Source organism: Schistocerca gregaria, chromosome 2, assembly GCF_023897955.1.
Source record: "Schistocerca gregaria isolate iqSchGreg1 chromosome 2, iqSchGreg1.2, whole genome shotgun sequence".
Lineage (NCBI taxonomy): Eukaryota > Metazoa > Arthropoda > Insecta > Orthoptera > Acrididae > Schistocerca > Schistocerca gregaria.
The window spans coordinates 657,755,741-657,770,166 of NC_064921.1; the positions used below are offsets into that span (position 1 = coordinate 657,755,741).

The 14,426-nt window shown below is 43.0% G+C and overlaps 1 protein-coding gene across 3 annotated transcripts in view; it reads right to left on the reverse strand.

Annotated features, from left to right (window-relative positions):
* LOC126334700 (macrophage mannose receptor 1-like) overlaps positions 1 to 14,426 on the reverse strand; it is a 75,603-nt gene that overhangs the window by 37,568 nt on the left and 23,609 nt on the right. For all 3 annotated transcript variants that reach the window (XM_049997202.1, XM_049997203.1, XM_049997204.1), the window contains one exon: positions 1,138 to 1,168. In XM_049997202.1, the coding sequence (XP_049853159.1) occupies positions 1,138 to 1,168 (31 nt within the window). The remainder of the gene's footprint in view (positions 1 to 1,137; positions 1,169 to 14,426) is intronic.

A 14,426-nucleotide genomic window follows, 5' to 3' on the forward strand; every position in this document is an offset into this window, starting at 1 on the left:
AGTGCTGTTAATTTAAATAAATGTAACTCAGTGTTAGAAATATTTTCGAGAGTGAAGTCAGTGTAAAGAATTTAGCGCCGCAATCTTATCTTACTTGATAAGGATACTGAAACACCAAACGAGTCTGTGAGTTGTAACTAATGGCCCCCCACCCAATGCAGCCTGGTTTGCTTGTGTGTCCCAGGTGAATGCATTCTGGAATAAGTAGTTAACCAGTTCTACGCCATACACGTATAGGTCCATCAGAGCGCCATTGCACTCTTCACTCAGTTCTTTCATGACGCTAACGCAGCCATCGTTTGGGGGTCGTGTTGTCACTGATAGCCTGGCCAGAGGCATACCTGATTCAAAATCCGCTGCAAGAAGACAGTTCCCAGAGATCCGAATTTCCTTGCTGGATGACGTTCGGTCGCCTGCCGCAGCTCGCATTACGAGTACGTGTCGACCTGGCGTCTGTACTTCACAGACGTCCATCACCTGCTCCAGAGGCGTGGTAGTGTGCCACATTCCACTGTTGAAAGCAGTACGCGTCACCGATACATTGTGCTCAGCATGTGCAACAATCCACCTATACGTCCACCCAGCTTCCCGCAGGTTCACAATGCAATACCGTTCAAATTGCTGCAGCTGTTCAGCAGGAGTATATACTCGTCCGTGGAGCATGGTTGTGCCCTATACAGAAAAATGCAAACGCTGTTCACATCTAAACTCACCACCGTCAAAAATGATGGTGCGCAGATAGGCGTCTTGAGCCCCATCTGAGCGCCGATGACGACGACAAATGAATATCTAACACAACAACACACAGTATATAGGTATTGTACCTTGATGCCTCTGAACACAGTCCTTTATGGTATTGCATTATTTTTCGTCAGTATATTATCAGATAAAAAGATTATAAATGAACATGTGTGTGTGTGTGTGTGTGTGTGTGTGTGTGTGTGTGTGTGTGTGGTCCTTAGCGTAAGTTAGTTTAAATAGTGTGTAACCCCAGGGACCGATGACCTCAGCAGGTTGGTCCCATAGGAATTTACCACAAACACAACACAATCCAGCGTGCTGGATTTACATTGCAGTGAGTTCCCCGCTGTGATTCTAAATATTACACCTTTCTTGCAAGACAAGGTTCATACTCACATTTTTGGCACGAAACTTCAGACGTCGGAGCCTGAAAATGGGCAAAAATGGGCTGCATTATAACTCAGTCAAATGTCCAGAAAAATAATTTTTTGCTTTATTGATATTACGATTAGCTAAATCATTTTTGATATTTTTCATAACAAATGGAAACTGGTAACATGTACAGATTTACTAGTTTACAATGAAACAATGAAATTAAATTATTAATAGATTTGCTACACAGATTTCAAAATTCATATTCAATCAACTAACTGTGCCTGTAAGAGAATCTTATTGATATTTTCACTACAGTGTTTTCAACGGTTAAAGCAAATTGCTATCCGCTGTACTCTTTCTCCCAAGTTAGCCCCCCAGTCAAAGAAACGCTGTTTGAAGCAACACAGGTTGTTCTCACTTAATTCATTCCGGTACTCAACTTTTTTTCCTTTCTTGGTAAAACTTACCTGCTTCGAATATTGCGCTCCGTTCACACATCAATAAACAAAGAAACTACAACTCGGAGACCGCCTGTTTGTTCTCTACACACTGTTCTACATACACTGAGGGACAAAATCCATACCATAGCGATAAACACACATAAAATAGCTGTGGTATCGCGTACAGAAGGTATAAAAGGGCATTGTATTGGCGGATCTGTTATTTGTATTCAGGTGATTCATATGAAAAGGTTTCCAATGTGATTATGGCCACGACGGTAGTTGGAGCTAGAGCATAGAACATTCCATTTTTGAAATCGTCATCGAATTCAATATTCCGATATCCACAATGTCAAGAGTGTGCCACAAATGTCAAATTTCAGGCATTATCTCTCACCAATGACAAAGCAGTGGGCAACGGCCTACTTAACCACCGAGAGCAGCGGTGTTTACGTAGCGTTGTCAGCAATAAAATACAAGCAAAAGTGCTTGAAATAAGCGAACAAATCTGTGTGGGACGTACGATGATGGCATCCGCTAGGACAGTGTAGCTAAATTTGTCGTAAATGGGCTAACAGTGCGGCAGCACCTGCAGCGCGTCTCCTGGGTGCCTAATCTGTATCTTTGCGCCATTGTGCCAATCGTTTCGGTACTCAAGAGCACCGAACGGTCTAGTACTCGAATTAGAGTCCCTGCATTATTCAGTATGCATTTCGGTAGCGATACCGTTCGGGTCTAGAGACCGAAGCGCTGATGTCGGTTCGTGTCACGCAAGCCAATCAAAAGCAAGCGGCCGCAGATCGGCGCATGCGTACTGAAACGCGCACAGCGCCACGAACATAAAGCGGCTAACAGACGACACAGGCGTGCTATTCTTCAAAGTACCGAAAAATGCGTTTACGTTGCCATGACGCATGACGCCGCATTCCATCGAGCTGCCGGGCCCGCCTTCATCGCCCTTGCCTCCTCCTTAACAGTATCAGGTGCAGTAAATCCATTTCCATGATTCTCAGCTGAAATGCATAAAATTTTTTACAGTTTTTTCTGGCTGCATATTTCTATACATGCTTAATAGCGATAGTGTATTTCACTCTATTCTGCAGATTGTCATAAATGCCGCATTCTCATCTTATTCTCATTCACACTGGAATCGTGTTTTGGATTTTACGTTTCGGAAAACGAGTTAGGAATAGTGTGTAGTACCACATAGTACTAATACATCTATAAAAACACCCGAAATATTTATTCTGAGAGTTTCAAAGAATAAGAAGATAAACAGAATGTGGTTATAATTCGCTTCCAGAGATCCAAATGATTAAGTAGCCCACTTCCCTATATGATGAGTCAACGATTTGGGTCTTAAAACAAAACGAAAAAAAAAAAAACACATTTCCGAGAGCTCCTGCAGTTCGTGGAAGTTTATAACATACATCTCATGAATGAAAATGTTTCGTATATGATGCTACAGTCTAAAAACATTATGGCAGAGACCTTTCATCTCTGTCTCCTGTGGTTGAGGATTCGACTGCAGAGAAATGCTTATGACAAGCAAGAATACGAAGTTGACTGCTGCTAGTTATATTCCAGTATTTTAAGTTGTGCTCTTAGATTCCTGTCTAACCGTATATTCGGCAATCGCTACATATTCATCAAAAAATGGTAAATTATTTCTGAATAGGATATTTCGATAAGGAACCGAAAATGACGTCACTACCGAGACTAACCTACTACACCGATCGGTATGAACTATACAGAATAGGGCCCCTGACCTCATGATCATATCGGCCGGACCCCTGACCTCTGGAAATCTTGCCACGGTCAGATGAGTACCGATTTCAGTTGCTAAGAGACGATGGTAGATTTCGACTGTGGGGCGGACACCACGAATCCACGGAACCATTTTGTCAACAAGCCACTGTGCAAGCTCTGGGCTGTGTTTATATTGAATGGACAATCCAATTTTGTAGGAACCCAAGAAATGGGGGTATGCATCCTAAGGATAAGAGTCATAAAACTATTATAAATTTAATTTCAGTTTTTGTGTTTCTCGTTGGGTAGATTTGGTTTATGAAGAACAAATTTGTTTGCTTAAATAGTAAAACTATAATAAACCTTAGTAGAGAATAAATAATAAAATATAGTTCTTAAGTGTTTTCTGTAACGGTTAACGATCTAATTATTCGTCCTAAATCTCTAATTGAAGAATATGCTAGAAGTTGTCGTACTGATGTTTGATTTAAACCTATGGTTCAGCTTAAAACCGATCATTGACTGGAAATGGCTATGATCGCGGACTTGGTGGCTATTTGCAGTGAAACAACGATCTCATTTTTATTCATGACAATGGTCCATGTCACCAGGCTCCTAAAAGAACATTCTGAACAGTTGGAGGAAATGATTTGACTATTTCCAACGACTTACCGAGTCCACGCCACGTCGAGTTGCTGCACTAAGATTGGCAGAATCACGTCTGACACGATATTGTGAGATATCCCATGACTTTTGTTACCTCATTGTAAATCGTGGAAGTTCTACACCTGCACTCAAACAGACGCTGTGAGTTCTGTGAACAGCATTCTAGCATAAGAGCGGCCTCAGTATGTTATTTTATCTGTTCCTAAATAGACTGCGAGCGAATGACTGCTGTAAAGATATACAACACCACCTGTCCCGTGTTACAGTCATCCTTACGTCATCGACATGTTTAACGGCGTTTACAAGTCCAGCGGAGGTGCTGTCTCTACACTTGTCACGCGAGTCAAAGCCACCGTTCTCACACGGGACGAGGCAGCTAACGTTGACGTGGACGCAGACGAGAAATCCAATTTGAGACACAGCACTGGCTGGCGCCACACGGGACGTGTCAGTTAACACGATCCGCGACTGTAGCGCTCTCCAGCGGCAGCTCTCGGCTGTATCTGGCCCGCAAACAACACAGTTTTTTTTTCGAAACTGGACTTGCTTCAAAGTACATCACCTGTTGACAGCAACATTGTGTTAGCGTGTTAATTGCTAGAAAGGACTATCAAAAATCAAAAAATCTAAATGCTGTTTTACGTAATGTGCAAAAAAACTGGTTATTTCTCAAACTGCGGAACAATCAGTAATGGGGTGCCTCAAGTTTCGGTCTTGGGTCCTCTGCTTTTCTTACTATATACTAATGACAGCTGGTACTTTTTGCCGATGATACAAGTACAGCTATCACACCCAACAGACAAGAATTAAATGGTGAAATTGCAAACAATGTCTTTCAGAAAATCATTAAGTGGATCTCTGCAAATGGGCTCTCATTAAACTTTGACAAAACACAGTATATACAATTCCACACAGTAAATGGAATGACACCATTAATAATATAGCTGAGGTAGAATATTCAAAATTTCTAGGTGGATGTATTGATGAGGGGTTGAACTGGAAAAAACACACTGAGGATCTGCTGAAACGTTTGAGTTCAGCTACTTATGCTATTAGGGTCATTGCAAAATTTTGGCGATATACATATCAGTAAATTAGCTTACCACGCCTATTTTCATTCTGTGCTTTCGTATGGCATCATATTCTGGGGTAACTCATCATTGAGTAAAAGAGTGTTCATTGCACAAAAACGTGTAATCAGAATAGTTGCTGGAGCTCATCCAAGATCATCCTGCAGACACTTATTTAAACAGCTAGAGAACATCGCTATAGCCTCACAATATATACATTCACTTATGAAATTCTAAAGTTATAGCAGTGTACATGGCTACAACACTAGGAGAGTGGATGATCTTTACTACTCAAGGTGAAATCTATCTTTGGCTCAGAAGGGGTAAATTATGCTGCCACAAAAGTCTTGTGTCACTTACCTAATAGCATCAAAAGCCTAACAGATAGCCATACAGCATTTAAAAGGAAATTAAAAGATTTTCTTAATGGCTACTCATTACATGACTTTTTGAATATAGTAAGTGGGTAATTTCCCCAACACCTACGCACAAAAGTAATAATTAAAAATATTAAGTGTTACGTAATATTCTGTGTAATGTAATATCTTGTATAGACACCTTTCATTAACCTGACACGTTCCACATCATTACGAAGTGTCGTATTCATGATCTATGGAACAAATACTAATCTAATCTAATTTAATCTAATCTATTGCATTAATGATAAGATTGATATACTAGATAAGAGAAAAGTATTGGAAACGGGCGAATTTATAGTTCAGTCTTTAACCTCCTTCCACCTCTATCTACAGTTTAGTGTCTGTATCATTTGCGGGCGACACGTGTTAATTTAAGTGGCACCATTTAACAATGTTTTCACGTGCGAGCTAACAGCAAATGGAGGTAGCCAAGGACAATTTAAGTGTTAGGAAACGTTAAAAAAAGATACCAGAAAGTGAAAAAGAGTGGTTTGTTGAAGTAATTAAGTAATGAATTTAAAATGCACGATCTCAACTTGCTAAAATGAAAAACAGATACGCGCAGAAGCTCTTACACAATCCTCACAAGAAGAGCTTACAGTAATTTGGAAGGACATGGAAGCGAGGCGAAGAAACTTAAAGCTAAATGTTGTAGAGAACAGTTCCAAACAGGCAGTTGTTGGTTGGCTGATTTGGGGGAAAGGGACGACACAGAGGTCACCGGTCCTGTCCACAATGGGGAAGGAAATTGGGCGTGCACTTTTAAAGGACCCCCCCCCCCCCCCCCTGGCATTTGCCTGAATAGATTTGTTGAAATTACGGGAAGCCTAAATCAGGATGGCCAGACGCGTGTTTGAACGGTCGTCCTCCCGAATGCGAGTCCACTGAAAGTGGAGTGGTTGAGACGAAGATAAATAATATAAACCAAATGGTTGTAGATGTGATCTCTCAAGTTTTCGGACAATAAATGGAACTGAGGACAATGACACAACAGATAACAATGTGATCCTTTCAAGCAACATCGATGACAATAACCATTCCGTAGATTTTAATGGAAGGAGAAAATTTATCCCACAGTCGTGAAACTCGCCTTTTTTATTTGGAGCTTATCAGAAATCATAAAAAAAGGCGGTTATAGTGTAGAACAGGGAGTTTTTGAAAAAAGGAAGACGAGCTTCATTCGTTGAAAGTGCGTTTAATACGAGAGGAATAAAGTGTAGAAAAAATGTTGATTGAAAGACTAATCTTTAGACGAAGAGCATAACCTCAAAATGAAAATTAACGAAAAACTTCAAGAGTGGAATGGAACAAAGTTCAGGTTCCAGTTCTACATGCAAGTACTCGAGCAATTTAGGAATCTGTGAATGAATATGATTTATATACACTCCTGGAAATGGAAAAAAGAACACATTGACACCGGTGTGTCACACCCACCATACTTGCTCCGGACACTGCGAGAGGGCTGTACAAGCAATGATCAAACGCACGGCACAGCGGACACACCAGGAACCGCGGTGTTGGCCGTCGAATGGCGCTAGCTGCGCAGCATTTGTGCACCGCCGCCGTCAGTGTCAGCCAGTTTGCCGTGGCATACGGAACTCCATCGCAGTTTTTAACACTGGTAGCATGCCGCGACAGCGTGGACGTGAACCGTATGTGCAGTAGACGGACTTTGAGCGAGGGCGTATAGTGGGCATGCGGGACGCCGGGTGGACGTACCGCCGAATTGCTCAACACGTGGGGCGTGAGGTCTCCACAGTACATCGATGTTGTCGCCAGTGATCGGCGGAAGGTGCACGTGTCCGTCGACCTGGGACCGGACCGCAGCGACGCACGGATGCACTCTAAGACCGTAGGATACTACGCAGTGCCGTAGGGGACCGCACCGCCACTTCCCAGCAAATTAGGGACACTGTTGCTCCTGGGGTATCGGCGAGGACAATTCGCAACCGTCTCCATGAAGCTGGGATACGGTCCCGCACATTGTTAGGCCGTCTTCCGCTCACGCCCCAACATCGAGGATCGCGCCTCCAGTGGTGTCGCGACAGCCGTGAATGGAGAGACGAATGGAGACGTGTCGTCTTCAGCGATGAGAGTCGCTTCTGCCTTGGTGCCAATGATGGTCGTATGCGTGTTTGGCGCCGTGCAGGTGAGCGCCACAATCAGCATACGACCGAGGCACACAGGGCCAACACCCGGCATCATCGTGTGGGGAGCGATCTCGTACACTGGCCGTACACCTCTGGTGATCGTCGAGTGGACACTGAATAGTGCACGGTACATCCAAACCGTCATCGAACCCATCGTTCTACCATTCCTAGACCGGCAAGGGAACTTGCTGTTCCAACAGGACAATGCACGTCCGCATGTATCCCGTGCCACCCAACGTGCTCTAGAAGATGTAAGTCAACTACCCTGGCCAGCAAGATCTCCGGATCTGTCCCCCATTGAGCATATTTGGGACTGGATGAAGCGTCGTCTTACGCGGTCTGCACGTCCAGCACGAACGCTGGTCCAACTGAGGCGCCAGGTGGAAATGGCATGGCAAGCCGTTCCACAGGACTACATCCAGCATCTCTACGATCGTCTCCATGGCAGAATAGCAGCCTGCATTGCTGCGAAAGGTGGATATACACTGTACTAGTGCCGACATTGTGCATGCTCTGTTGCCTGTGCCTATGTGCCTGTGGTTCTGTCAGTGTGATCATGTGATGTATCTGACCCCAGGAATGTGTCAATAAAGTTTCCCCTTCCTGGGACAATGAATTCACGGTGTTCTTATTTCAATTTCCAGGAGTGTATAATAAACCTTTTGATGGAATGGCTTACAGTATGTGCTTGTGCGTGAAATGCATAGTGGTAGATGTCATTCACCTCCACAGCAGCAGGGTGAAACAAATCTCCAATCTCTTTAAAATAATTTCGCAGAGCTGCAGCAGCCACAATAACAGTCCCACATTTGTGTTGTTAATATCACATTGTTTTATGAGAATCTCCTGAACAACGAAGGTACGCACTATTACATATCTGGTTGCAATATGGGGTCTATTGTAGCACCCTCCGGCTCCTTTTTAAGGTTCAAAAACAGAAGTAATATGGTGGCCGGAGGGAGCATATCCGCTCTCTTCAACTAGCAACCCATTATACTCTCCATTTTCAAAATCTGCAGCACCATGTTGAAAATCTTCATATTGCCATCACAGATGATTGGTGTGTATAGTTAAGAAATTCTTGTGGTATCTGTATATTTATGCTAGTGCTCCCGAAGTACAAGGTATGGTTATAAGTACATAGTCAGCACTAGCATCTTAAATTAAAATAATAAACTACTGTTTCCCCGCTCTGTGTCTAATTCACGATATAATTATTCAAACTGTCAACAAATATCTGTACGAACATGATGTCCACGGAAAATGGCATACCGTTCGACGGACAACCACATCAACGATGACCTCACCAGACCTGTCAAATTGTATAATGTTTGCCGGATAGTCCCATATCCATAATTGCTATGTACATAGTCACAGACTGTGCTGTACGGCACAGAGAAGGTGCCAACCGAACTCTCTGCAGTGGTGGGCCATTAAAGGAATGGAAATAGGAGAGTCGCAAACTGATATGGCTTAATGTCACTCGTTTGGTTGTTTCTAGGATTGGAGAGATCGAAACTGTATCCCGAAGACCAGGGCAGATACGACCACGTGTCACATCAAACAGAGAGAACCATTATTCGGCTGTAAGTCCCTGGCATCGCACAGCAACTGGCATCTGAGCTCGCAGCATTCACTGGACGTGTTATATCGAGGCAAACGGTGTACAGAAGGCTTCAGTAGAGTGACCTTTATTGTTGGAGACCTGCTGTATTTCTACCTCTGATGCGTCTTCACAGAAGGGAACGTCTAAAGAGGAGTCGTCAAAATGCCAACTGGACGGTCGAACAGTAGACATGTTCTTTTCACAGACGAGTGCCGATTAGGTCTGGAAAGTAATTATGGGCGGTTTCACCCCTGGAACACATTTTCAGGGCCAAACGTTGTGGAAAGAGACTGATATCGAGAAGGAGGGACAGAGATTATGTTGACCAGTCGAATGCCTCTTCATGAAATTGTGCAGGTAAGTCGCCAAGGTTTAACTGCTATCATATATCTTTGAACATCAAGCGCGGTTGTTGCAAGGTTCTGTGGGCCCAGACGTCGCACTGATAATGGGCAACGTCATAAACCACGGGTAGTTGATGTTTCTCCGGAAACGGAAGATATTACATACATGGCTTCGCCTGCTCGCTCTCCCGAATTGAACCACGTAGAGCATGTCTCGGATGCACTAGGGAGATCGGCTGCATCACGTCAGCATCCACTAACCATTCTCCACGAGTTGTGAGCAGCTTTGCTGACAGAAGGGGCGTTATTGTCTCACATAGGATTGATGTCATCATTCACAGGATGCCCCTTCTTTGTCAGGCCTGTATTGTTGCCGGAGGTGGTCACACTCCATACTGAGCACACTAACCAGTGGTCGGGATGTGTGTGAAAATCCGTTGATTCGAGGAAACGAAGAATATTTTCATTCTCTGTTATGTAAGTTGCAGTTGGTTAGGTTCTGTATTCTTTACGCTGTTTCTACTCTACTACCACATGTTTAAATTATTTTGCGGCAAAATAAACGTAACTATGGATAATATCCGTTTGTTGCTTTAATTTTGCACACCAGTGTATGGCCCCAATGAGCCCCGGGAGTCCACCAGTGCATAGAATTCCCTTTTGTTTCTGATATATTTTCTTTGTTCTGTCGCATTGACATACGTAGTGGCTCTAAGTCAATTAAACTGTTTATTACACAGTTAAAAGCTTTTCCAGTAGTAGTACGAGGGATGTTAATGAGATTCCCTGCTACAAATTCCATAAGTACGAGTGAGAAATATTCGCAGTCTCCAAAGAAGTCGCAGCTTAGAAGACATGGCATAGTTACTGTCAGTATTATGCTACGGTAACAGCTCCAGTTTACCAAGAAGTGACTCAAAATATGCCCTACTGAACCTAGCAAGCATTTTGAAATCGTTGTCGATATACACAGCAAATGGCTCTCTTCCCTCCAATAAAAACCTAATTCTTGAGATGTCTACCTCCTCCTCTACTACCATATATTCTTCGTAGCCGTATAATTCGGTATTTAACATGCAGAAACCCAAGAATACACCTTATTCTCTATCTTTAGTTCTACGACTGCTTAGGGGCAGATTTTGGTCTTATTTCCTCCATAAGGTACAAACGTAGTAGCGTATCCTTTGATGGTGCTATCCATCACTTACAGAACAAAAAAATTTACTTTGTGAGTAAAAGAAAAATTTACTCCTATAGTAATTTACTCTTTTAATTAAGTACCCTCGACTGGACTTCATCGATTTCCTTGACTCTTAGTAATTTTCTACTTTAGTTTCGCTGAGTGCTGGCTGGTGCTGATCACACTGTGAAAAATGTCGGGTACAGTAAATCGCAAACGGACAACACCTTCTTTTGTACCTCGCCTCCCCCCCCCCCCCCCCCCCAACTAACTGCACTGCGCTGAATCTCGACTGATGTTCGCCTTGTATTTTACGTTACGATCTTCTGAAGGTTTTAGTCGCCGATATGTTATTGGTGGCATTTCATTATAAAAAATCCTACCAAGAACGACATGTTTTTGACGAAACTTCAGTGTGCCCTGGGCTTAAAACGGCGTACCTTTAAAACACGAAAATAATTTAATATGAAACTGCATCCCTCCCTCTCCCCGCCCCAATCTACTCCTTACCCCCACCCAGTTGGCTCTCCCAACACGCAGTGCTGCTTCTACCAGAGACTGTAGTCATGTGCATGTGATGTGACGTGAGTTGCGTTTGCTTGACTCTATGTGTGTGTGTGTGTGTGTGTGTGTGTGTGTGTGTGTGTGTGTGTGTGTTTGTCGTCTATTTCTGACGAAGACCTTGTTGGCCGAAAGCTTATTTTGCGACAGTATTTTCGTTGTGCCTATCTGCGACTCACCTTCTCCGTTATATGGTGAGTAGCAACTATCCTATTCATAATGTTACCACCTATATGACTTTTCCACCACTTTATTACAGCAAATCGTGACAATAACGACACGTTATCTAGAGACACTCAATGTACTCGTGTTTAGAAATAGCACACATTCGTACGAACTTCTAAAATAAACTTAGCACGTATAGGCTTTTAGCGAATACGACAAATACGGTACGGCGTGTCGCAAGCTCTGACTGTGACATAGAGGGCGTTTTTGCCTCTATTGAGGCACGCTGCACTTACTGTATGTATCACGCGAGGTTATAGTTCCTCAACATGAAATAACAGGAAGCGGCATCACAGAACTTGTACAGCTCCAGGCCAACGTTAGCCAATTCGTCGCGTGTGAGGACGGTTTATGACTCTGTTATTCGTCACGTTTTCCCTCTAAAATGTGTCTTAGTGTGTTGCTGTACTTTTCCAAATGTCACTGCCAGCCTTGTGGTGAGTTTCTCGATATTGCCTTTAAACTAATTTCTATTTAATCTGTATCCTTGGACAACCCGAGAGCTAGGTAGCACATTGGTAAGGCACAGGACTCACGCTCGAAAGTTTGGCGGTTCCGCCATGCCTTCCAGGCTCGTTTCGTAGTTTCTCTCATAGCTTGAGGCAAAGGACGGATGGGTCCTTTGGAAAGGGCACGTCCCATTCTCTGTCCTATACCTCCCCAAATCGGGGTGGTTCTCCGTCTCTAACGATCTCGGCATCGAAGAGTACTAAATGCTACAATTGTTTCTTATTCTAATTCAGGAAAAACCATGGTTCACGTTTCGAAACTGTGTATGTGTGTTCCTGAAAGTACCGTAACTCTTGTCAGGCGAATGAAACTTTCTGCCAGCTAATGATTCTGCACTCCTCTTCAAGCCTTCACAGAGGCTCTCTAATTACTCACGGACCAGTAGCACTTCCGGAATAAAGAGAGGGTTGCAGAACATTGTGATACCATACAAGGTGTTCCAAAGAGATTCATCCGATTTCACAACGCTGTACCGTGCGGTGTATTTTGACTTATGCATCGAAGCTAAAAGATTACCTTGGCTGCAGCTATAAGCCGGCGTTTTATGTGGTTGCTGATGCGTCAGCTAACTACCTAATTAGCGCCTTCATTACCCAATGTGGGTCGTGTCGAGATTGGGGATAGCGGTTATCGCTGAAACAACCGCTTTCGGATTATATCGGTTTTCTCGCATGCCAGTTGTTCCTGAATGTTAAAACCGTTAATAATCCTGTTTCTGAAATAAACGATTTGCTGTTTTTTTTCTGTTATTTCCTGTAATAAACATGGAAATTGAACAAAGATTGAAAAATTGTAACTCACTAAGTTTCAAGATACATAGAATCAAAATATTTAAATACACAAACAAAAGAAAACTTAGTCCATCCACGATGAACAGCTTTTCTCTAAAAGTTACAATTGACTAAATACTAGACCAAATGATCAGTATTCTCATTTGAAACTATGCTCAGTAGTTATGTTGTAATTAGGGATCATAACACTATACGGGCATTTCTGCTAGTGAGTGCTAATGGGTGAAAACTGAGATTGATAAACTACAGTTTTCATGTTAATTTGTCCGTTTTTAAGGGCTGCAAGCAGATAAGACTTGTAACGTAGACAAGGGAAGCAGATCAGCTAATTTCTACTTTTATTGCAGACAAAGAATGAAATGATGTGAAGCTTCTAATTTATTACTGTTTCATGAGTACCTTCCTCTTTCGTTATTTCATAGAAATGACAGACAAATCTTTAATCCTTTACAAACAAACAAAAAGTTGTACTTCATAGCAACGTCACTTGGTAAAAACATTTGCAGACACCGGATTGGTGCATTTCTGCAACACAATGGATGTCCCTCGACGACAGAAACTACCGTATAGACCAGGTTGAGGCAAGTCTGGCATACTGCACTACACGCGTTCCTTAAGCCATGACGCACGGTGGCATGGACACTATCATCTCAACAATGCTGTACCAATTCTTATGCCGTGTGTTTCTTGCTCGTTTCAATCGGAATTGTTATTAAATTAGCGCTGGTTGCTTTTCATGTTTTCAATACTAAGGAATAATTCAAAGCAATGCAAGTCTTAGAAATAAAAATTACTCATTGAAATAACGTTAATTAAAAAACCAAAACCGGGTACGATTCCCGGCTGGATCAGGGATTTTTTCTGCTTCGTGATGACTGGGTGTTGTTCTAAGTTCTAGGGGACTGATGACCAGAGATGTTAAGTCCCATAGTGCTCAGAGCCATTTGCCCCATTTGAAAAAACCAAAAATCTTCGCACTGCTGCTATGGCTACCTGGTATTTCTTTTTTCTGCTCGCTTGTTAGTAATAACAAATATTAGTACAAAATTGAAAGTACCTAAAACTTCCTAGGAGATTGAAACTGTGTGCCGGACAGAGACTCGAACTCGGGACCTTTGCCTTTCGCGTGCGAGTGCTATACTAACTGAGATACCAAAGCATGCCTTACGACTCCTTCTCACAGCTTCAGTTCTGCCAGTACGTCGTCTCCTGGGTTCCAAACGTCACAGAAGCTCTTCTGCGAAGTTTCATATCAACGCATACTTCGCTGCAGATGAAAATCTCATTCTGCAAACATCCGCCATGCTGTGGCTAATCCATGTTTCCGCAATATCCTTTCTTCCGGGAGTGTTAGTTCTGCAAGGTTCGCAGAAGAGCTTCTGTGGAGTATGGAAGGTAGGAGTCAAGGTACTGGCGAAACTGAAGGTGTGAGGACGGATTGTGAGTAGTGCTTGGGTAGCTCAGATAGTCGCCGGCACGGTAGCTAAGCTTGTTCGGTCAGAGGGTTAGCTACGCTCTGTAATAAAAAACTGAGTAACTAGATCAATGATGAACGTAAACAGGTGTCACAGAACGTCCGCCTAGAACGAATGCAACCAA